The following is a 23,535-nucleotide window of genomic DNA, read 5'->3' as shown; positions in this document are numbered from 1 at the left end:
GTTCAGAACAACTGGAAAATAGTTGTGCATATCTCCAAAATGATGTCTCTGCATCACTAATTATTAGCAAAGTGAATTGCACATCCCTTTAAAATGATCAAACTTTTTTTTTTTTTTTTTGTAAAAGCTTCCTGTCTTCTTCTTTTTAAATCTGCAGACTTTTATTGACCTTGGAGCATGTGGGACACTAAAATCTGCTGGGTTTCATGAAAAGGCTGAGCTTTAAGGGATCGGGCTGGAGTTAGACGGGGTTCATGGTAAATCAATAAAAACCTTTAGTATCTGTACAATAGCTGAGGTCTGAGGAGGCAAAGACAAAATGGTCAGGGGAGGGAACCAGTTTACATTTTTACCTGCTTCTCGTCTCAAATGAAGAGTCAGAAAGAGGAGACCACACATTATTGAGTCACTGCAGGGTGAGTAATGCAGAAGAAAAACAGTGCATCAGTGGCAGAAAGGAGTATTTTGTTTGTTTTGTTGGAGCTGATTAGAAGAGACATGCTGAAGAAAGAGAAAGGTACCTTCTTAGGGAGCTGTTATTAGCCTTATTGAGCCCTGAGTTAATACACAACCTGCTCAAACACAGGATTCAAACAGCCCATTCCACTCTTCTGTAAGACTGCTATAAATCTGGCTCAGTGGACAGTATTTTATGGCTGCAAAACATGCACGCATGTCCAACATACATGAAACGACAGTCCATCCCCCAACAAGAGTGTGATGTTCCGTTTGCTGCTGAAATGCTTTGTGTCATCATGCCAACATTTTAAAGCCTTTCAAAAGCCTTTAAATAAACTGAATCTGGCAGGAAACTGATATTTATGGATTTTTTTGATTTTTTTTAAAGTAAGTCTTCCTACTAAATTCCTCATTTTTAAAGGAGCAGTCAATCAATGAGCCATTTTAGAGATTGCTTAATTTTACTGGAAAATCTGAAGGATTCTGGATAATACGGTTAAGCTGCATCCAATTTGAACTCGGTGAAAAGTGTGTGAACAAGGCTGCGAACATGGAAACTGCATTTTAGGATTTCCATAATGGTGTTGTTGGAAACCAGATTGCACCCTTGCGTTCTCACGTGGACAGCCTAAACACAGCCAAACAATGATGTCATAGGTCCACCTCTACGGTAATCTAATTTACGACTGATTATGACTGGCAGATGTAGCAACAATTAACTCCAACATAAACAAAAGTTTTCATTATTTTACTCGTCAGCCATATTAAAGCAAACATGACGGAAAAGGATCTACAATGCACACCACATATTAATGACACTCTCCCATCTTCAGGGGTCACCACAGCGAACAAAGTCGCATGAAGACTTGACAATTTTTTTATGCTGGATGCCCTTCCTGACACAACCACAGACCACCGAGCTACCACAGCCCTCTGTGTGGAGCAGAGAGCTGCTATCTAGGACACTCTCTATCGGGGAGTAGATGGTGGGGGTTAAGGGCCTTGCTCAAGGGGCAAATGAGGGTGGAGACAGGTGTGGGTGCTTCACCTATCCCACCCACATTTTGATGTTGGTACCGGGAGTTGAACCAGCGAGCTTCTGATCACAGGCCCACCTTCTCTAACCTCTCTGCCACCAATCCCTCCACATATTAACAACAAATGAATACATAAAATAAGAAAATCCTGAGAAATGAGAATAGGTTTATAAAACAAGCATGTGTATATATATAAAAAGATAAAGGTTTCTGTTTTTTTTAACCCTGTGAGCCAAGTCCTTCCTTCCAGACTCTCCATGTCTGAATACTCTGCCTCAAACCGTTCATTATGTTACATATTTGGACTGACACGACTTCCAGTCAAAGTTGTTTTTTTTAAGTCTTTTTTAAATTTACATAAAGAAGTTCCATGTCATTGACAGTCTACAAAAAAAAAAAAAAAAAAAAAAAAAAAATTTTTGTTTCACTATATTGTTTTTTTTTTATGTTTACTGCTCAGAGCGTCTGCTCGACATCTTTCCTGTTTCTGGTGTAAATTTGTGGCATCGTCACATACAGGCCTGGGGTAGAAAGTAGAAACTACTGTGTTTTAATTGTTTTCTGTGATGAAAACGTTTCTTAAAAAAAACAAAAAAAAAACTGTGCCAATGTTAACAAGGATAATTTTAGAAACAGCAAAAAAGGACCATTTCAGAAAGGCAGTGTTTTATGTAGACAAGGCCTTAGTTTGAACGTAAAACTCAGACCTGCTGTGAGACACTGAAGTGGAACTGCTCTGTTTTGGAGTCGAACGCTGAGCATCTCAAAGGGCACTAATTAAAATGTTCACATCAGATGGAGCTTTTGAAGATAATGTGAGGCTATTGTTCAAAAGTTTTAAAGCTGAACCTATCAGCAGGATAATCATGATTCGCTCATTAGTGCAACTACGAACTGAGAGATTAAAAAAAAAGAAGCTAAGAATTAAATGAATACAGCAACACAATTCAAGGGAAATCCTGCTGAGGGCTCAGGAAATGTGCTGCACATGCAAGAAAAAAAAAAACATAAACTTTACACATTCTAGCTTTTCTGTTTACAATACTGAAATTTAAGCAGGAATCTGTTTTCCCCAAAGTGTTTCCCAACTTTGAAATGATGTTAGATCAAAGCTTAACATCACAGGGACAGTCTAAGCTCAGCAGGAGGCTCAGAGTTTTCATCTGGTGACCACAGGGGTTGACAGATGACAACTCAGGCAGAGCTTTTACCTTTTTACTGACCTGTCAGCTTGAAGTAATTCAGCATGGCAGAAAGCAAGAAAACTGACCTGTAGCTTTCTTTAAGGCATGACTTGTTTCACTTAAGTCTCCAAACAATTTTATTTACTATGTTACATCTTTCCAAATGAATTTAACAGACAAATGTAAAATTCTGTTGTCTGTGTTGAGGAATAAAACAACTTTTTAAATTATGACGTTTTAAATCCTATTTGCATGGGATTAGTTTTACCTAGGGTCCACATGTAATAAATAAATTACTCCCCAATGTCTGCTTTTTATGTGGCACATTTGCCTGAGATTTAGCTGAAATTTACGGACATCTCCCGGATATGATGTTAACACGCTGCATACAACCAGGCCAGTCCATATAATGTGCTCAATGTGCAGGACGGGCCAGTTTCAGGCTTTGATGTGGTTTTACGAATCAGCACAACGGAAACTAAATAATGCACAATATAAAATTGTGTTGATCTACTTGTTGAGGAGGGGGCAGGTCTGACTCGTTTAAGAGGTAAAAAAAAGCCACATTAAGCTCAGATGGACAACTTGTCACTGGCCGCACGCATACAGTGACCCACCAGTTGAAATGGACTTGCGACATGCCCAGGGTGTCCCCCACCTCTCGCACAGTAATAGCTGGACAATGGGCACCAGCGACCCCCGCTATCCGAAAAGGACGAAGTGGGTAAATATAATGGATGGATGGATGGATGGGTCAGCTGATCACCGGCTGCATGCGCGCGTCTCCACACCTACTGTCATTTGTGATGAAGGAAGTAGCATCATCTACAAAAGCCGAAGCGAGCAGTGTGTTCATTTAAAATAGACTTGTTCTATATTTTTCCAAATGATTTTGTTTAAACAAAAAGAAAAAAAAAAGCCTAATTACGTATAGGATCCCACCCATTTCTGTCCAAATCACAGAGATGTCTATTCACATTGGATTAGTACACAGGACCTCAGAGTTCAGCAAAATATAGTATCTCTGTAATTATTACAAATAGCATGTGGTCCCTAGGTAAAACTAATCCAGTGCGGATAGGGCTTTAATTTCTATATACCATATTTTTTGGACTACAAGACGCACAGGATTATAAGGTGCAATATCAATGAACAGGTCTGTTTTCATACATATGGTACACCAGATTATAAGGTGCATAAAGCGAAACAAAACAGTCAGACAAGTCAAACTTTATTCAACTCATTCACAATAACCACATACAATCAGTTAGAGGTCAGTAAGCACAACCAGAATTAATACACAAGGCACACCAGCTTATAGGACTCACTGTCGATTTTTGAGAAAATTAAAAGATTTTAAGTCCGCCTTATAGGGCAGCACGGTGGCACAACTGGTAGAGCTGTTGCCTCTCAGCGAGCTGGTTACCCTGGTTCAAATCCTGATCTAGGGGTCTTTCTGGGTGGAGTTTGCATGTTCTCTCCGTGCATGTGTGGGTTTTCTCTGGGTACTCTGGTTTCCTCCCACAGACCAAAAACGTGCATGTTAAGCTGACTAGTAACTCTAAATTGTCCCTAGGCATGAGTGAGCGAGTGAATGGTTGTTTGTCTCGTTTGTCTCTATGTGTTCCTGTGATGGACTGGAGACCTGTCCAGGGAGTACCCCGCCTCTCGCACAGTAATGGCTGGACATGGGCACCGGCGACCCCTGCAGCCCAAAAAGGAAGAAGCGGGTAAAGTTTATGGATGGATGGAAGTACGCCTTATAGTCCAAAAAATACGGTAACCAGAACCGCAACTTCACATAACTTTTGATATTTGATCATTCCTTTAGGCTTTTTGTCACTTAGTGCAAATAAATTAAAAAGAATATATGTTTTCAGAAGTTTTAACCAACATAGTTATGATACTCTGCAGTGATTGAAACTCAAACCTTAAGAGTCCTGCTGTTAAGCTAAACCCTGACCACAAAATACATTGCCAAGCAATAGAATCTCCAGCGATCCATAAAGCCAATCAATAAAGTATTAAATTATCAGTAGGATAATACAATATACAGAGAGATGATTAAACTAATTGGAAATGGCAATGCCTTTTCTTTGTACAGGGGGTATTGATCAATAAACTGGAAGAATAAAGTGACATCATTTCACTAATAGTCCACTGAAACCCACAGAGAGCTCCTTCCATTTGCTAAACATTTCGTTGCCTTCGTCTGGCAGTGATTTGACAATAAAGTCAAAGAAAACAGTGATCAGACACCATCACCGCTTTAACAACGTCCCATTTACAGCGTGTGTCACCTTTCTATTTAACGACTTCACTAATTTGACGCTCTTCTCGCTGTAAAGTGAATTAGAAAATGCCAAGCTAGTGTTTGCTTTAGCTTAATTTTACCCTTTGGGGGAAAGAAGAAAGGCTGAAGTTTGTTTCGTTTTGCTAAGCTAAGCTCAACTGTTCCTCAGTGTACTGGGGTAGCACTCAGTACTGTACTTTAGGATGACTCTGCCATTCTGTGCTAAAAGCTTTGATTGGCTGGAGCTCACCTGTGCACTGACTTTTTTAAATCTGAACTTTCCTGTCTGTTGCTGCAAGTTCATAAAACTTGAAATAAATTGGAATATAAAGGAGTATAACTTTTGCCATTTTCTTTGATACCTCAAAGGTTTCTACCATATTAAATGTCACAAAACCTCTGAGATGCATGCCTCAGGGGCATACTTGTTTCTGTAGTGGTTACTAATCAAAAAATAAAAGGCAATCGAGGTTGTGTATGCCTCAGAGTCATCACTTAGTATGAAAGTGGCACCTCAGCAGGCTGCTTGTTTACTGTTCGGAGGAACAGCAGACTCCAGCGTCTGCTCTCCTGGCCTTGGCAGATTGTTAGAGGTTTGGCGACAGAACTTGAAGTGTCTAAGGAATGATTCTGGGTGCTGGTCATAAGAAAACTAAAATCCCTAATGAGCATGTTGACCCTGAATTGATATGAATAATGAAACAAAAATCTTAAACTTTAAACTCCATTCACTGTGTTTCTTGTGGCCACAGCACAAAAACACAAAGGCAACAAAGCAGTTTATGTCAACACATCTAATGACCACAGTTTTGTCCGCTGTAACAGAGCGAAGATGGGGAAATGGAAAACCCCCTTGTCTGTCCATCTGTTCATGTATGTTGTGAGCATGATAACGAAACATAAGTGAGGTACTGACTTCCATTTTACTGTGTTGCTGCACCAAGGCATACTAAAGATACCAATCAAAAATTGACTTGACATGTCAAAATCCAAGCTGGCCACTGAGATATATATATATATATATATATATATAAACAAAGGACAAAACGATAGAAAATATTATCAGTTAAATCTAATAAGATCATAGATCAAGATACTAAAAGGTACTTGTTGCAAATAATATGCAAACATTTGTTCTCGTTAACTATTTTTTCCCCATTTTTTTGTTTTTCATTAACCCTTTATTTATAGTCAGTCTCAATGAGTCACGAGAACTCATTTTCAAGAGAGACCTGTTTAGGGAGCAGATGGTGTTTAAAAAAACAAAACAAATGGACTTCTATTCTGAAGCTGAACAGGGGCTTTGAATGTCATCAGCCCATTAAGTGTCCATTATTTGTTGTTATCACCCCCATAGGTTGCATTCAGACTAGAGTTGCATTCGGGCCCCAAAAAAAATCTGATCCGACCCGGCCCGCAGTCAAAATTTCCAAACCCCACCCAACCCGATGAATTAACAATAATTACAGGTCCGAACCCAGAATTTTTATTTATTTATTTATTTATATTTTTTAATTAGTTATTAACGATCGAGGACGCGCAGCTGAATAAACGGGTCAGAAGATTCGGAGATGAGAGGGTGTTTGTACTTTCTTGGCCATAAAAAAAAAAAGCATTTAAGCCCCGTTTCTGCCTGCATTCTTGTGAATTACTGACACACGCAGACAGCTCTGACACACATGTCTGCTTTGGGATCTCACCTGTTTGGGTCGTCGGCCGCGCGCGTCCTCTGAGTGCAGCAGCAGAATGAAAGTCCATTTGGGCGATGGATCACTTCCTGGCAGTTTAGTCCCATCTGATGCTTAAATTCACTTTTTACCTCTTTCAAGGCCGGTCAGCTCGCGATGAAATGGCCGTGTGCGGCTGATGAACATATAGCACGCCATGTTATCGTAGAATTAGATTGCGGCTGATCCTGACCTAATTAAAAGCCTGAGACCAGCCTGACCCGGCTATTAATCACATTATAATGGCCCGGCCCTAATCCGGGTCGGTCCGGGCTGGGTTTTGGGTTCGGTTTAGAAATGACAGCTCTAATTCCGACTGTCTGTTCTACCTCCTAGTAGGTTTAAAGGTACGTTCTTATCGCTGATAATATGCAGCTTCGCCTGCTTCTAATACTGGAAGGTTTTTTTTGTCAGCTTAATTTAACCCTTTTCCTAAACCTAACCTTACAACTGACCCAGAGCACTGACCCTAAACTTAACCCCCTGACCCTTGACTCAAACTAACCTCCTTATCCTTTTATCAGCGATACAAACGTACCTTTAAACCTACTAGGAGGTACAGGAGAGACAGTCTGAACGCAACCTATGGGGATGATAACAACTAATAATGGCCATTTAATGGCTGATAACATTTGAAGCGGTGAGCTGAAGACATTTTGCTTCCCATCAAAATCTCTAGAGTGTGTGGAGTTCACAGCTTTATAGAATTGCATGAGAGGTCTGGTTATGCGCTTAGATTCACATCAGATTAGACAAATAGTACTCACCTACTTTTTTTTTTAACCCTTTTTTGGATTTATCATGAGCTGGATGAATGAGAATCTTCACCAACATATAGGAAATGGTGCACTTTGAAAAGTGTTATGTTGGTAGTTTTCCAGATAATATGTAGTTCTTAAATGCAGGTATGCACTCATTGTAAATAAATTACTTTTGTCTGCAGAGTTTGCTCAAGAAAGTTTGGATTTAAGGAGACATGGAACATGGATTATTTTATTTTTTTTAACTTGCAGGATTTCTTACTTTTTTCTTTTGATATGTCTTTATGACAATGCAATGAGTCAATTTTAAGTAAAAATAAAATAAATAAAAAAATCCTATGAAAAAAATATTTTAAAAGTTTCCAGTAACAGAGTTCACTTTTATAATTTGTGTTATATCAGTCACCTGATCAAAAAATATTGGACACAGTCGAGCTCACACCTGTCCATTATACTGTGCACTCTTCTTGCTAATGGAATGTTAGAACATGGACAGCCAGAGCCTCAACAAATAAAGAGGAACAACAAATCAGTTTTGTGCCAGGGCACATACAGTAAAACAGCTGTGTTCACTCATGCAGCCAGTATTATTATAATATCTAACAATTTTCACACATTGTATGCAAATTTAGCTATGAGTATCAGTTAAATGAGAAAGGATCTGCTAAAGAAAGAAGTGTTGACATGTCCCTGTTGTCCACCACATGGTTCCACATGAACAGCTCGTGTGCAACATGTATAGAAGTCTGCTTCCAGACAGACATCTAAAACGTGCTTTTCTATAGTCTGCAGCATCAGGAGCACCTTCACAACGCCTGCTAGTGCAGCACAACTTCAACTTTAATTGTGTCAGTACCGGTTCAACATGCACACTATTGTTAGTCTGTCTTTTTTTTATACATGTTTTTAGCAATCTAACTACTCCAATCATCCTGGTTTCATTAGTGTTGTTATAGATGCTGAAGTCTTTGGGCAGGAAGGATCTCTTGTAGCAGTCTGTCCCACAGAGGATCCAAAGAAACTTCCTGCAGATGCTGATCCATCCACCCAGACCCAGTAGTCCTCTTGGGCAGCAGGACTGCCTGAATACTGGGCAGAACTCCTCCCTGAGCAATGGCCATTTCTCTCAGCAGCCTGCCGAGCCCCTCATCACCGCAGACTTAACTGCAGGTGCCGGGGAATGATCTCGGTCCTCCCGCTGTGTTTCCCGCTACCTCCAAGATCTCGGCAGCCAGGCACTCGAGCACCACCTCCAGGTAGACAGGAATCCATCCACGGCACCTCCTTTTCAACTCATTTGGGATTTGGGGCTGTAGTTGAGGTATTATTTGAGCTTTTGAGATTTTAATCAACAGCTCCCAATTGTAGAAAACCACCTTCTTGTTATGGTTATGCATCATAACAAATGTCCAAAAGAAAAAAAAAAAAATGGCTTCAGTAAAAATGCTTCCAGTTGCACAGCATCTGATACCAGAGGAAGTTATCATCTGAAAAAAATCAATTTACATCCAGAAAAAAATAAAATAAAATAAAGTTTTCAAAAGCTAAATCTCAGAATGAATGTAAGAGCTACTCCAACCTGCAGCCACCTTGAGAGGCGCAATGCTCGAATTCCGCATCTCCTGTGCTGTTTTAACCATTCCTGTATGATTAGGCTCATTCTTACATTTGTTATGACTAGTACTGTACAATGTATTGATGTAACCCTTGTTTTCAGGAATTTCCTGACCAGGTCATGTTTATAAATGAGAACTGGTTGTCAACGATTTCAACTGGTAAAATAAAGGTAAAAAACAAGCAAACGAAAATTAACATTCTGAACTATGAGCATTTAACTATTTACAAATATTTTTACCATAAAAATCATACAAATACACAGACATCTCTTTAAGTCTTTCAACTTTTTTATTTGCTTCAGTGTAGTTTCAGGTCTCTCTTGTAAATGAGTCCTCGAGGCTCAATGGGATTTACCTGTCTAAATAAACGTTGAATGAATGTAGTTGATTTGTATTTTACTTTTTTATGTTTCTTTTAGTTTTTAGTTTCCGTTTTGCTGTTTTAAGCCAGTTTTTGCTACTTTGCACTTCTTCAGAATGAGCATATTCAAATTTAAATATACGCTGCACTAAATACATCCGCTTTGATTATTTCTACATATTTTACATATAGTTTTGGACATTTATGCTATCGCTAATGCATCCGGAAGTGCTGCAGCACCCTCATTCATACAGCCTTGTATCAACAAAGTATGAATTTAATCTATATTTATGCACCAATGTCAGCAGCGTGTGCAAACAGAATTAGCTTAGCATTTTTTTTTTCTCACATTTGATTCCTGTTTATGTGAAAGGAACGGTGAACTTCAGTAGATATGGTTATAGGCATTTAAGAGGGATGGAAGCAGGCAAAATTAATTTCAACATGCTACTGCTTTAGAGTCACAAAAAAAGTAATTTTGTCAGGAATTATGGTTTATTTTTAAATAGGCTCTAGGTAAAACTGACAAACACACAAACAAAAAAATAACTTTCACCACTGCAGCGGTCATTTCAGTCCCACAGACTTGTTTGTAATCTCGGGCTGATCTTTTTTCTTTTTCTTTGCTTATTCTTCAACTGCTTTTGTAGAATTGTCAAACGCCATGCACCAAAGTAACGTCCTTGTGTGACTTTTGCATTATGCTCTCTAAAGTGCTGCTTGTTCTATGAAAGAAAGGGGTCTTTATGTTTTTTTTCCAAACAGCTCAGAAATTCACATCACACACACTGATTTACTCTCATCACATGTCTTCTGTGAGACACAAACAACTAGCAAAGTAAAGAGAGGCTGGATGTTTCATGTGACTGTGTACACTTGTTTTTCAGCGCACACTCACGCTGCTGTTACTTCGGTACGGTTTCCACCAGCAGTTCCACGTGTTCCCCCCCCCCAGCTCGGAGCTGGACCCATTCAAGGGGACCTTTAATAGACTTCTCCCGGCAGCTTCTCAGTGAGGCTAACTGAGTCAGCGACTGCTCGACATCACTCTATATTAGCTGCTTAAGTGGTGATTCACAGAGCCTTAAAAATAAATAAAAACGGCGAGCATCACCTTGCCAGCGGATTTATTCCAGTGCATTATTCAGAATGTGACTCATTAATCGGTAAATTACTCCGTGGGCGTCACTTTTTTTTAGTTAAGGAAAAGATTATGCCTTTAAGTTTGTCATCTATGGATTAAACTCACAAGACTAGCCAAACCAAAAATAAATTTAAAAAAGTATAGTCAAAAAAAATGCTTTTAAATGGTGTACAAAAAATTACACACTGCTAATACAGAATATTTGACTAAAACATTGTCAATTTAATGTGGTGTGCACCGAATTGTTTTGTTCATTGAGCTTTTTTATTTTACTTTTTGTTAACACAAAAGGCCTAGCGTTTCATGAAGGAATGACCCATCCCCTTTCAAGTCTCATAATAAGTTAAATCATCGAGAAATTAACTTTTTCTTTTAATTAAACCTTGAAAATAATGTTAAGCGCAATCTTGTACAACAATGCAATACATACTTTTCAGAGTAACTATGATATATTTTGTTAACAAGCACAAACATATGCACCCACAGGCAAAAACATTATCACCCGCCAGGTGAAAATAAAAGGCGTTCATGGCAAAATCCACAACTTCGGCTTATCGGCCGAAGTTAAGGATTTCATGTGGGTCTTGTTTTCACCTTTGCTAACTGTTAGCGGTTCAATCGAGATTCTACACAAGCAAGAATCCTTTAGCCGTGATCAGGCTGCTGACAAGTGTTTTCACTGGTTCCGGTCCTTCTGACTCTCTGCCCAGAGTGTTTTGGAGGTTACACTTCTTCAACACACCTCATTGAAAAGAATGGGTCATTGCTGCAAATCAAGATAACGCCCTCATTTGAATGGAACATAATGAACCTGGATAACATCTGAAACATGCAAGGCTCGAGGTTTGAAGCCTAAAATTGGGAAACTCTGATAAAGAAGTGTGAAGAAAAATAGCCCTACATTCTTCATGCAGCGCTACCGCTCTTCACAACAGGACTAATGAAGTGCCTGACCTTTCCTAACTGATGACACCCACTCAGCAGCTTAAACACCCAACTACAGACGCAACCAGTGAGTCCAATTAAAACCAACAGTTCTATAAAATCCTTTCTGTAAACGCCGGTGGAAAAATGAAAACATTAGGTGATGGCATTAATAAAAAGGGTGCATAAAAAAAAAAACATAAATATTCAGAGAGGGTGATAGAAACATTTTATTTTCATTATGAACAACAAATTATGCATTAGCCGAGTCTGGTTTTTTACAACCACTGGATCACCAAAAGTGGAAAGAGCTAAAAACTCATTTACTTAACTCTAAAGCATAAAAAAAACAGCGACGTATTAAAATATCTAGATTTCTATGACACGTTTTACATCATATTGTAAGGTTCTACTTTTTTTTTTTTTTACTTACTATAAAAACTTTAGTATGTAAAGGTGGATGTTGAGAAATAAACCACTGATTCACTGATCCTCACAGCAAATAGCATACGGTATAAGGTACTAGTACTAGCACTGTGGGAGTGGTGGAGCAGAGGTTAGAGAAGGTGGGCCTCTGATTAGAAGATCGCCGGTTCAACTCCCGGTACCAACAACATCAAAATGTAGGTGGGATAGGTGAAGCACCCACACCTGCCTCCACCCACATTTGCCCCACTCTGGGCCCTTGAGCAAGGACCTTAACTCCCCCAGCTGCTCCTCTAGATGCCCTAGATAGCAACTCTTTGCTCCACACAGAGGGCTGTGGTAGCGTCAGGAAGGGCATCCGACGTAAAATAATTGACAAGTCTTTGTGCAACTTACTTCACTGTGGCGACCCCTGAAGAAGGGAGCAGCCGAAAGAAGAAAAAGAAAAAAGACATAAAGGTACCAATAATAGAAGTAAAAAAAAAAGCATATGGTATAAGGTACTAGTACTAGAAATTAAAAAAAGCATATGGTATAATTTACTAGTACTAGAAGTAAAACACAACAAAAAAGCATGTGGTATAAGGTACTAGAACTAGAAGTTAAAAAAATCATGGTATAATTTACTAGTACTAGAAGTCAAAAAAGCATATGGTATAAGGTGCTAGTACTAGAAAGTAAAAAAAGCATATGGTATAAGGTACTAGTACTAGAATTAAACAAAAAAAATCATATGGTATAAGATACTAGTACTAGGTACTAGTACTAGACGTTAAAAAAAATCATATGGTATAATTCACTAGTACTAGAAAATAAACCATATGGCATAATTTACTAATGCTAGAAGTTACAAAAGCATATGGTATAATTTACTCATGCTAAAAGTTAAAAAATAGTTTTTGACATTTATACATTTGAACTCAATTCACAACTATTGTATTTTTCTCATTTTAGCAGATCCTGCTCATAAAAGAAGAAAGAAAGAAAAAGTTCCACAGTATGATGCTACCACCACCATGCTTGGACGCAGGTGTTGTATTCCCAGTGTGATGAGGTGTTGCATCCGTCCACACAAGGTGTTTTTCATTTATTTAAACGGTGACTTTAAGTCACATCTGATTAAAGTAATGCTTTTCAATACACAAAATGTTTTGTTTAAGTATTTTGTTTTCTGGCTATATGTACTTTATACTTTTATTTTTTTTAGTTAGTTTTTTTTTTATCTAAGTGGCTAAATAGTTTCAGCTGGTCCTCTTTTTGATAACAAACAGCTGCTGATCAATGCTAACATTTTGCTTTCACTACACGCTAACATCCTTTGACGTTAAAAACATATTTAAAGCTACAAATGAGATGTCAAGGAAGGGACATTGATCGGCATATTCTGAAAAGGTGAACACTTAATAAATTTTTTTAGTCTCGAAAACTCCAAATACAGAAAAAAAAAGGCAGAAAATCTCAAAGAATAGGAGACAACAGCAAAGTTGAGTGACCAACGCTCCTTTCCAGCAGCATTTAACAAGCGTATACTCTGAGTTGTAAGAAGAAACTATCTTTGGTAACAATGCTTCACAGTCCTTTTGTTGAACTTGTTATAATAAAGTCTGGAAATTGAATTTGTCGGTCACCTATAGATGCTTCCTATCATGTAGCTTTTGCTATTTCATTAAGGGAAAGCAGTGCTCCATAACCACTGAATCCCAGCTCTTGGAAGCGTAATTATATTCTAAAGAGTTGAACATAGAAGACTTAATATTGCACAGAGTTAAAATTGGATTTATTTTTTTATTTTTTGCAGCTTAGCTTTCTATATGCAATTAGCTGCTTTCATACAGAGGTAGCAGAAATGCTGCCTCCTTCCTTTTATTATTTCCTGTCCAAACAAGTTTGTTTGTGCATTTGTTCAGTGTTTACTGCACAAGTGTGTCAGTATCAAAGCTCCTCTGCAGGTTTTGCTTAATAATGCATCTGTGGTTTAGAGATGTAAACATACATACCAGCAGGACAGTGTCCTTCTGACATAATGAGGACTTCAGACTGCTGCTTGCAGGCATCTCTGCGGAGCAAACACTCGTTCTGATAGTTCTTATTGTTGGAGCCACACACTGGGGCATAGTCATTGTTGCACTGCAGGGAGAGGAGAGAAAAGGAAGAGAGATGAGCAAGACAGGCAAGGAAGTCAAATTATGGTAATACATTAGAAAACTCAGAGTGTGAATCCTAAAATAAACCTTATCAAGATTCACAAATCCGGTGAGGTGCCACAAATTTATTCTTCTAGTTAAAATACTGTTCAACGTTTTCAGCAAAATGCAAAGAGTGTTCAGCTGACAGATACTTTTACATTCACAGTAATTATTGACAGTCACTTAAAGGTGGCATCTAGTTGGTGAACAGTTTTGTGAAGGAGTCTTCAACATGACTTGGGATCTTTGCAGGGGTTCTCGGTTTTCTCGCCTAGAATGGAGGGGGAGATGGATTAACAGATTGACGCTTTGTCCTCAGTAATGAGGGCATTGGTCCAGTCTGCCTTGGTGAAGAAAAAGCATAGCCAAAAAGCAAACCTTTACATTTCCTGATCCATGTTTCAACCATTGGCTACAATCATGAGGTTTGGATCATGACTGAAAGAGATCCCAGATCCAAGCAGCTGAAATGAACCACCTCTATAGCGAGACATGATGAGGGGCTTCATCATCCAGGGGGAGCTCAGAGTAGAGCTGCTGCTACGAAAGAAGTCAGCTGAGGTGGTTTGGTCATTACTGGGTGCCTCCCTGGGTGCAGACCCAGAATGCACTGGAGGAATTATATTATTATTGGAGAGTCTCAATGGAGAGAAGGAAGTCTGGGTTTACTACCTGGACCTCGTGTCTCGGATAAGCAGCTGAACTTGGATTGAGTCAAAGAGGCTGTCAGTTTTCATGCTTAAATTTTGAACATAGTCAAAATACTCGTATAACAATTTCCTCAAAGTAATTACTGGGTGGTCACAACTGTCACAAACCATTCTAAAGAGCAGAGCTGGTCCTGATGGAAAACATTTCCATACCCAAAACCTACGCTGATGATAAATACTATTTATTATACAACTGTTCTAAATCTATCTTTACTTAAAAGTGTAGATCAACTCAAAGGTAGAACATCTACCAAGATGGGTACAAAGCGGGCCAAAGTGGGGCCAGTGTAGGAGAAGGAAGGCAAAAAACAATGTGCACTGCCTAGAATACCTGTGCACAAAAATAGGTTATGATTTTAATAAAAATGCAACGCAAAAGGCTCACTGGTCATGTAGTTGCAAATACTGACTTCAGTGAGACTGTAAGCCACATAAATGCTCAAATAACAGCTTTAAAGCAACAAAAAAGGCTAGTTTTAACATATAAGACCAGTAAAAACAAAACAACAACCATTAAGAAACCTGGAGTCACTGTTTGGGTAAACCCCATTCCAGTATCTATAACCCTGGTCGACTTTTGTTTTGTCAATTAGTGACAATTACTACTTATATTACTATCAGTAGTAAAAAAAAATATATATATATTTATTTCCTCATGCGTTCATTTATTTAATTGATGTTGACAGAACTGAAATAATTGGTAATTTAATTGGAACTGGTGATGTTTTGAAGCATTTTGACATCACTGCCTCAGAGAAGTGATGGTGGAGAGGGCGGGCTCCAGAAACCATCTTATCACTAACAAAGTGTTTTTTTTCCCCACTATGGGAGTGTGGTATTTGTGGGACTCCAGTTTGTTTGTGGCTTCTCGAACTGAAGAAGGACGAAACATCTCAGCAAAAAAACAACAAAAAAAAAAGAAACCATCCAGATGACTGAATGAACATTGTTGGATTATTGAGCATGAACGGTTGCTGAACTGGTAATTAAGTTTCCATTCAGTCTGTTGTGCTACGATGCTAACGTACCCAGCCATGGAGGCTCATGTCGAAAGTGATATTTAAGGCTTCAAACATGAGCTGATATGAATCTGAACGTGGTGTTCCTGTTAAAGATGTAATTACACTGATACACAAACACTCTGATTAGAGGAAATGCAGCATAAACAAGTCAACAGCATGACAGGGAAGTGGGGGCACCTTTGGACAAAATATGTAAAGATTGACTGGATCCGGCTAAATGAGGAATTGTGTGGTGAGATGTTATGAATCCCCAGAGGCTTTTGCAGCATAAACAACATGAAGAAATACTTAATGAAGGTTTTTTACAGTTACAGTTGGTGAGGTCAAAGGTTACTTACAACACTATTTACTGCTGAAGACTCAAAGACTTTACTATGTGCTTGACTAAATTAAATGCTTGGTAGAAAGATACCAACAAGACACTTATAAATAAAGACAATTCTATTTAATGTGTCTTACTGCACACTCTAAAAAAAAAACACGTTGACGTTAAAAGTCATCTTTACATGTTGTCTTTCTGTATCTAAGAAGGATTTTAATTAGAGTCACACTGACTGCATTCCTTATATCATTATTTTTTTCTTCCTGGTTTTGATTGGTTATTCAACGTCATTTCCATCCATTTTACATAAATATCAACTTATTCAGAGTTGGAAAACATCAATTTTTTAAAGGTGATGCCCACAACCTTAGATACGTATGCTGGGCGTGCTCTGCCTCGTACTCATTTCGACAATGACTTGTCGTTATAGAAATAAAATAACCAAAACATACTTAAAAGCTCCGCAAGAGCTGTTTAACAATAAAGTGGAGGGACAGAAAGCTGCTTTAGATGTTCGGACCACAACTGGTCTAAACTCAGATCAGGTGATTTAGGGCAGTGGTTCTCAAACTGGGGTTCCAGGACCACCAGGTTCCGCTAGCCAGCGCTTGATGGTCCGTAAAAAAAAAAAAAAAAAAAAAAGTTTATTTTACAAGAATGTAGATGATTAACAACCGTTAAAATGCAGGAAATCATGTCTATTCAAAATTTGCTGGGGAAAAAAATGTTTTAAAAACAGTACGTATTAAATGTATTAAATGTAAATGTATTAGTATGTATTAAAAATGTATGAAAAAACAGATCTTTAGTATTTAATGTTACACAAATATTTCTGTAGCATTAAAGAGGCAAATTGAAGACAATTATTGAATAAACATGAGGGTTCTGAGGAGGTTCCTGAAACTTTTTCTCCCCTGTAAGGAGTCCCTAAACTCCAAAAGTTTGAGAACCCCTGATTTAGTGGGACCATTCCAAACCATTTCTGGGAACCCAGCCCAGGTTGGATTTCAGAGGGGAAGAAAAACCGCTAACCAGATCACAGCGTACGTGGACGCCCCTTCAAGACAGTTTGAAGAAGACATAGGAAGAGCAAAGCAAAGTGTTCAAAGCTGATTTTCAAGCAAAACACGGCAACTATGAAGAATGAAATAAATTATACCAGAGTCTGAGCGTTCTTTGAAAGAAGATAAATCGTCATCTGCCTTTTTTTTTTTTTGCCAAGTTTTAAACAAATTTATTTTATGTTTAGAAGTTGCATTGCAACTTTGAAAACAACATATATTGTGATATAACGGGATATGAAATTTTAGAAATTCATTGCGTTACAGCCAGTTTTATGTTGGTTGTTGCAGCCAACATGAACTGCCTCCAAAAGTTAATGATGTGATGCACGTCAAATGACAACGCTGTGAAAGGTTCATTAAAATCCATCCAGTGGTTATTAAGATATTTTACTAACAGACAGACAAAATGTACTCCAAGTTAATGCCAACTAATATAAATATTGCTTAACCTTTCAATGCATAGACTATGTTGTGCATGTTAAGACCACACCAAAGTTTAGCTCAATACCTTTAAAATTGACCAAATTAAACACATTTTGTTGTTTTCCAGGTTCGGTTGGCTGTGGCAGCCATCTTGAATTAGGTTATCTCCAAACAATAATCAGTTGTAGATGTAAATAACATATATAATTTTTTATTTTATTTGGCTTATGGTTACTAAGGTATTTTGCTATTAGACACATGAAGACACAGCGAAACATTATATGGGATGTCAAAAAACATCTGACGGAGTCCTGTGCATACAGCAATGAAAAACTAAAAATAAAATAATAAAATAAAAACTTTTACTTTAACCCTCTGCGTTATTTGTCTATTAATATAAAAACTGTTAATACCCGTGTTTGGTTAATATCTAATTTTTCACCTGTAATATCTCAGCAAAGATAAAAGTTCAGTTTTCGATCGTCTTCAAGCAGAAAATAAAACTTTGAAACTAACACAATATAATTTAAGTCATATTCACATAGAAAAATTAAAGTTTTAGATATATTTTTTTAGAAAAATAGCTTTCATCTCTTGCTGATCTCCTCTTGTTGCTCCACTGGAGCAGTGGGAGGTTAAGTGACTTGCTCAAGGGCACTCAGGAAAATAGCTGTTAAGGTACAGAGGAACATTACTCATTCATATCCCCACATGGTTTGTTGGCAGCAGAGCAAGTCGAGATTTTTCAGATGACTGATGGCACTGGAGGGCTGTATCTCGGTGTTCGCTTTCAGGCTTTGGGTGGGGTGATGGAAAAGAGATATTCATTTGATTTCATATTGATTTTCCGCAGCTACACTGTTGGAATAACAAATGTGATTATTCGGTAGAAAAATATTACCCGCCTTTCCTGGGGAGGAGGCAATAGCTTTAAGAGGCTGCAGAGAAATTGTTGCCCCATATCGAAATTAACTTTAAAAAGTGCTGATAATTTGATAATGTGTGGACATGGGTTCCAGCTGGGTGGGACATCACAAGGGCAGGACCGTCCTCATGGAGTGAAGCACAGGCTGGACAAATGGACTGTCCAGAAATCCTTTATCCTTGAGAAAATCATCTATCGGTGCATGTGGATAGTGTGTCATGTAAACATGTCACCTGTTGTGTGTTGTGCAAACTCTTTAATGGTGTACTGAGACAAAAACAGTTATCTGCTCATTTGCACCCAGTTTTACAGCCGTTCTTTATCAGCTAACTCTCCTGTTTTTACATCGTCACATTACTGTTACCAGGAAGGTTATTTGAGTTTCCAAAGGAAAATAAAAGGATCAAACATTATGCTCTGTTTGAGATAAATGCACAGATTTAAGAAATGTAAAATGTCATCATTAAACTGGCAGGATAGATTTTAAATCTGTTTCTTCTTAGTGGAAGAGTTCAAGTATTTCACAGTTTTGCTCACAAGTGAGCATGACATTGAAAGATGGATCAGTACAACCTTTGCAGTATTGCAGACTTTGTTCTGGTCCGTTGTGGTGAAGAGAGAGCTGAGCTTTAAGGATAAGCTCTCTGTTTGCTGATCAGTCTACATTCTTACTAGGCCTGTCACGATAAACAATAAATCAATTAATCGCATGGTAAATGAAAATTATCAACTTCATTTTCATTTATCGGCTTTATCGTTTCTTCGTGTCTCTCTCTTTCTGAAGACACTGGATGACAAAAGGCTCAGCTCCGGTGCCCTTCCCTGCCCCCCCCCCCCCCCCCCCTTTCTCTTTTCCCTTTAAAACCCATTTTAACCGTCCAAAATCGCATTTTTGGATCGTTAAAAGCAGCTAAGCTGAGAAGCTAAGCTACGAGCTAAGCTAACAGGCCGACCTCGGGGAAAAACCTCCATATTGTCAAAGCTCCAAAAATTCATGGTTGAAACCCGTGCCTTTGTCTAAAAAGTTGTTTTTCTCTGCAAAAATAAGCTGAGAACTCGTTTACTGATTATTTGTTTAAAGCTTTGTGTGAAAAATGCTATGCTAAATGGCTCAAACCACACCGAGCATCTGCCATTTTGAGAACCGAAAAACAAGAACAAGAGACAGTTCATGTCATGTCAAGAGACCTCTCTCCCATTTTTCTTAAAGAGACACGCTGCTCGCTCCCTCACTATCCATCCTTCAGTTCAAACAATCTTATACTGCCATCCAATGGTCAAAAAAGGTACTACACACACAAAAATTAACTAAAATGTCTTCTTAAATTTGACAATTACAAATTATTGTCAAATTTCAGACAATATTATCGTTTATCACAATAATTTCTGAGACAATTAATCGCCCAGCAAAATTTGTTATCGTGACAGGCCTAATTCTTACTCTCACCTATGGCCACCAACTCTGGATAGTGACTGAAAAAAAATGAGATTGCGGATACAGGCGGTTGAAATAAATTTCCTCTGCAGGGTAGCTGGACCCTCCCTTAGAGATTGGGTGAGAAGTTCAGTTATCCAGGAGAGACTCGGGAGTAGAACCGCTGCTCCTCCGCATTGAGAGGAGTCAATTGAGGTGGTTTGGGCATCTGGTAAGGATGCTCACTGGACGCCTCCCTAGGATGGTGTTCGGGCGTGTCCGACTGGGAGGAGACCCCGGGGAAGACCCAGGACACACTGGACAGACTATGTCTCTTGGTTGTACTAGGAACGTCGTGGAGTCTTGCCAGAAGAGCTGGAAGAGGTGGCTGTGGAAAAAGATGCCTGGGCCTCCCCGCTCCAGCCCCCGAGACCCAACTCCAGAAGAAGTGGAAGATGATGGATAGATGATTATTATTTTTTTTTTTTGCCTCAACCTTAATTTAACCAGGAAAATCCCATTGAGATTCAAAATCGCTTTTTAAAGGGAGACCTGGGAAAGATAGGCAGCAGCAAATACAAAACCTAATTACTACATCACTGTCAAACCAACAAATTAAAACAGCATATTGAGAAACATTAAAATAAATAAATAAATAATTAGGAACAACGGGTACAAATTGTAGTTGGTCTCAAGTATGATCAATTTTGAGTTAAATGCTCGCAATGACATTAACTCTGTCAGTTTCAAATCAAGTCAATTCAGTTCAGTCAAACAGAACAGCAACAATCAAATATTCCTGTGGGCAGGTGGAGTAAGAACCAGCACCTCTCTCTACAGTACAAATACAGAATGGAAGACGTCCACATATTGCTTTGTATATGTATGCATACCAATGGCTTAACCTTCTGGTAATCAGAACAGGTCAATGAGTAATGTGCAAAAGTAATGAGCCTCCACTCTTTCTACATTTTGTTTCAATCAGAAGAACCTTCTTGTAATTTTTAAGTAGTTTCCGTGTTGTGTTGAATTTGTTGCAGTCGGTTGTTGGGTTTATTTTGTAATAAATCTTAAGACAAAGTCTCCTTCTCTTTATTATGAGCTCCCTGTAATGTGAAAATCCACTTTAGCTGTTGAGTTCTGATTATCATAAGTAGTGATACATCGAGTAATCTACTGATTAAATTCCAAAAAGATAAACTCAATCAGTTGTTTTAATGAGAGCTTAAATATACAGACGTGTGGCCCTTTTCCCAGCTCCTATCTCCAACAGATAGACTGACACAGATATAAATCTTATCTTGGTAAGCTATTTTAGAACACTGACCAATGAATCCTCCAAAACTCAGAGGATAAAACATTGTTCTGTTCACACAGAACATAAAACTGAGCAACATGCCTTTTAAAATCAAGTATTCTGGAGCAAAAGACACACATGTTGGTCCAATTTCTTTTGTTGATTTGGAGAAAAAACACAAGGGCAAAACTGGTTTACAGACATAAAAAAAGATTATTTTTCTTAACATATGGTGTGGTAATCACTTTCACTGCTTGTATCTACTATTGTTAACTTGGGGGTTTTGTACCATTAAAAAAACAGTTGTATTAAGTCTAAACTTTATTTTTTTTTTATTATAACGATGATCAAAACTAGAAAAAAAAACATTTAAAAAAAGAGTTGGAAACACTGTCTAATTACATGCCCTAAAATCAGGTGGCAAGACAAAAACTCCAGAGACAGGCTAACAGAGTGCTTCGCTACAGTGGATCTCAAAATAACCCAAAAGAACTCAGAAAATGGTGTCACCTTCTATTAAACAAGAATAGTACGTTGTCTCTGTTGACCATTTTGAGTGAGCAAGATCAAAAAACAGCCGGAAATGAATGAGCAAACATCATTTTAAAGACAACTAAATTGAGGGTAAATTAATGGTTGATATGGAGGATAACTGCAGCATCGATTCAGGAACCCAAAAGTAAAATAAAGATCAATACTGCTTTTTAACAAGCTGAGAGAGAAAAAAGGACGTCAGAAGACAGTAAAAGAAGTTCGGGTGGGAAAAGAAACTGCACACTGGCTCTTGATCAAAGGGATCTGGATGCAGGAAGAAGAGGCTGTAGAACAGACAAGAGGCAAAACGACGAGTGGAACTGGGCTAACGGGAGGAAAGGGTCAGCGTAGATGAATAATGCCAAGGGACAAGCATTCTGAGGGCGTTGTAAAAATAAAAGAAAACAGAGAATTCAAATGCAGAGGAGTGGGGGGGAATAAAGTGAGAGACAAAGCCCTGACTCTAAAACTTGGCATGATTAAAAAAGTGCCACAACGCCTGAAGATACTGAAGCATGCAGAAGAACAAAAAAACATCCTAAATTAAAAAAAAAAAGACGAGTAAGAAATGGGGACACAGACAGACAGAGGGGGAAAAGGAGAGAAAATCCCCTTAAAGGAGAGTGGGAGAATCTGAAAAAATGGCAACTCCACAAAGGTGCTTGGAATAGCTCACTGCAGAGCTCATAGGGTGTGTTTTTATAATGCCATCCCCTTATCCTCCCACCTCGCCACTCTCTCCCACTTTCTCCCATCTGGCTCGGGCTGTCCTTAACCCGGGGACTCTCACTTTCTGCCAGACGTGATGCAACAGAAGGCAAAGCTGCCCAAGCCTGCGGGTGTCGTTTCAAGAGCAGCTTCGTTTTCGTGAAAACTCCCCTCAACACATCTTCCATATCCCTCGGAATCCAACTCTTATCAGAGACGACTGATGTCGGCGTGGGGATGAGGGGCTCCAAACTCCGTCTCTATTTGAGGAGGTATAAGATTGAGGATGCAGATGTGTGCAAATTATAGGCCTGCGTGTGGGCTCAAAGGAGTGTCTCATGTATCTTTCAGCAGATTGGTTGCATATCCTTTGTGTTGTTTGGAGGTATGGAGCGGAAATAGACTGCCGAAGACAAAATAAGACGGCCTGAAATAACGGCAACGTAAAACAAGTTCCTGATTGATTCTCCCGACTAGTCTTCAGCCATTCTCGACAAAACGCTGGCACTTAACCACCATGCTCGTTATGAATTTCTCCTGACGTGACAGCAGCAAGAGAACAGATTTCAAACTTCCTCCTGACTCGTGTTTCTTTACACGGTTTGTCTTTAGACAGCACATGACCATGGTAAAGGCACGGAAAGGCGTTCTTGTTGTAGCCCTTGTCAGGTTGCTGCGGCTTTGATCCCTTCACTGCTTGATAAGTAGCAGCATGTGATGTTGGCAGTCAGGGAAAATGAGCTTTGTCAGCTGTTGCGTTGTACTGTAAGTCTGCTGAGATGACTGTCAGCTGTATGGAAATGAAACAGACACATGTCAAGGAAATCCAAGAGGTGTGTTGGGAAGGGATATTTACTGGAAACAGAAGAGATGATAATGAGAAGTGAGGAAAGAAACAAAAGGTGAAAAAAAGTGATCCCACACAATTCTCAGCAGACAGCAAGGTAGGGGCTAGTGGCCAGGGCCATATGGCACGGCCTTATGTGCCCGCTGGCTCA

The 23,535-nt window shown here is 38.8% G+C and overlaps 1 protein-coding gene across 1 annotated transcript in view; it reads right to left on the bottom strand.

Moving 5' to 3' along the window:
* Nucleotides 1-23,535, bottom strand: part of tmeff2a (transmembrane protein with EGF-like and two follistatin-like domains 2a) — a 183,216-nt gene that overhangs the window by 106,268 nt on the left and 53,413 nt on the right. Inside the window, exon 3 of the mRNA XM_037686847.1 lies at nucleotides 13,930-14,059. Coding sequence (XP_037542775.1) covers nucleotides 13,930-14,059 — 130 coding nt within the window. The remainder of the gene's footprint in view (nucleotides 1-13,929; nucleotides 14,060-23,535) is intronic.

Source organism: Nematolebias whitei, chromosome 13 (assembly GCF_014905685.2).
Source record: "Nematolebias whitei isolate Nwh7 chromosome 13, NemWhi1, whole genome shotgun sequence".
In the NCBI taxonomy this organism is placed as follows: domain Eukaryota; kingdom Metazoa; phylum Chordata; class Actinopteri; order Cyprinodontiformes; family Rivulidae; genus Nematolebias; species Nematolebias whitei.
The sequence above is the reverse complement of the archived record's forward strand: the minus strand, read 5'-3'. Positions and strand labels throughout refer to the sequence as shown.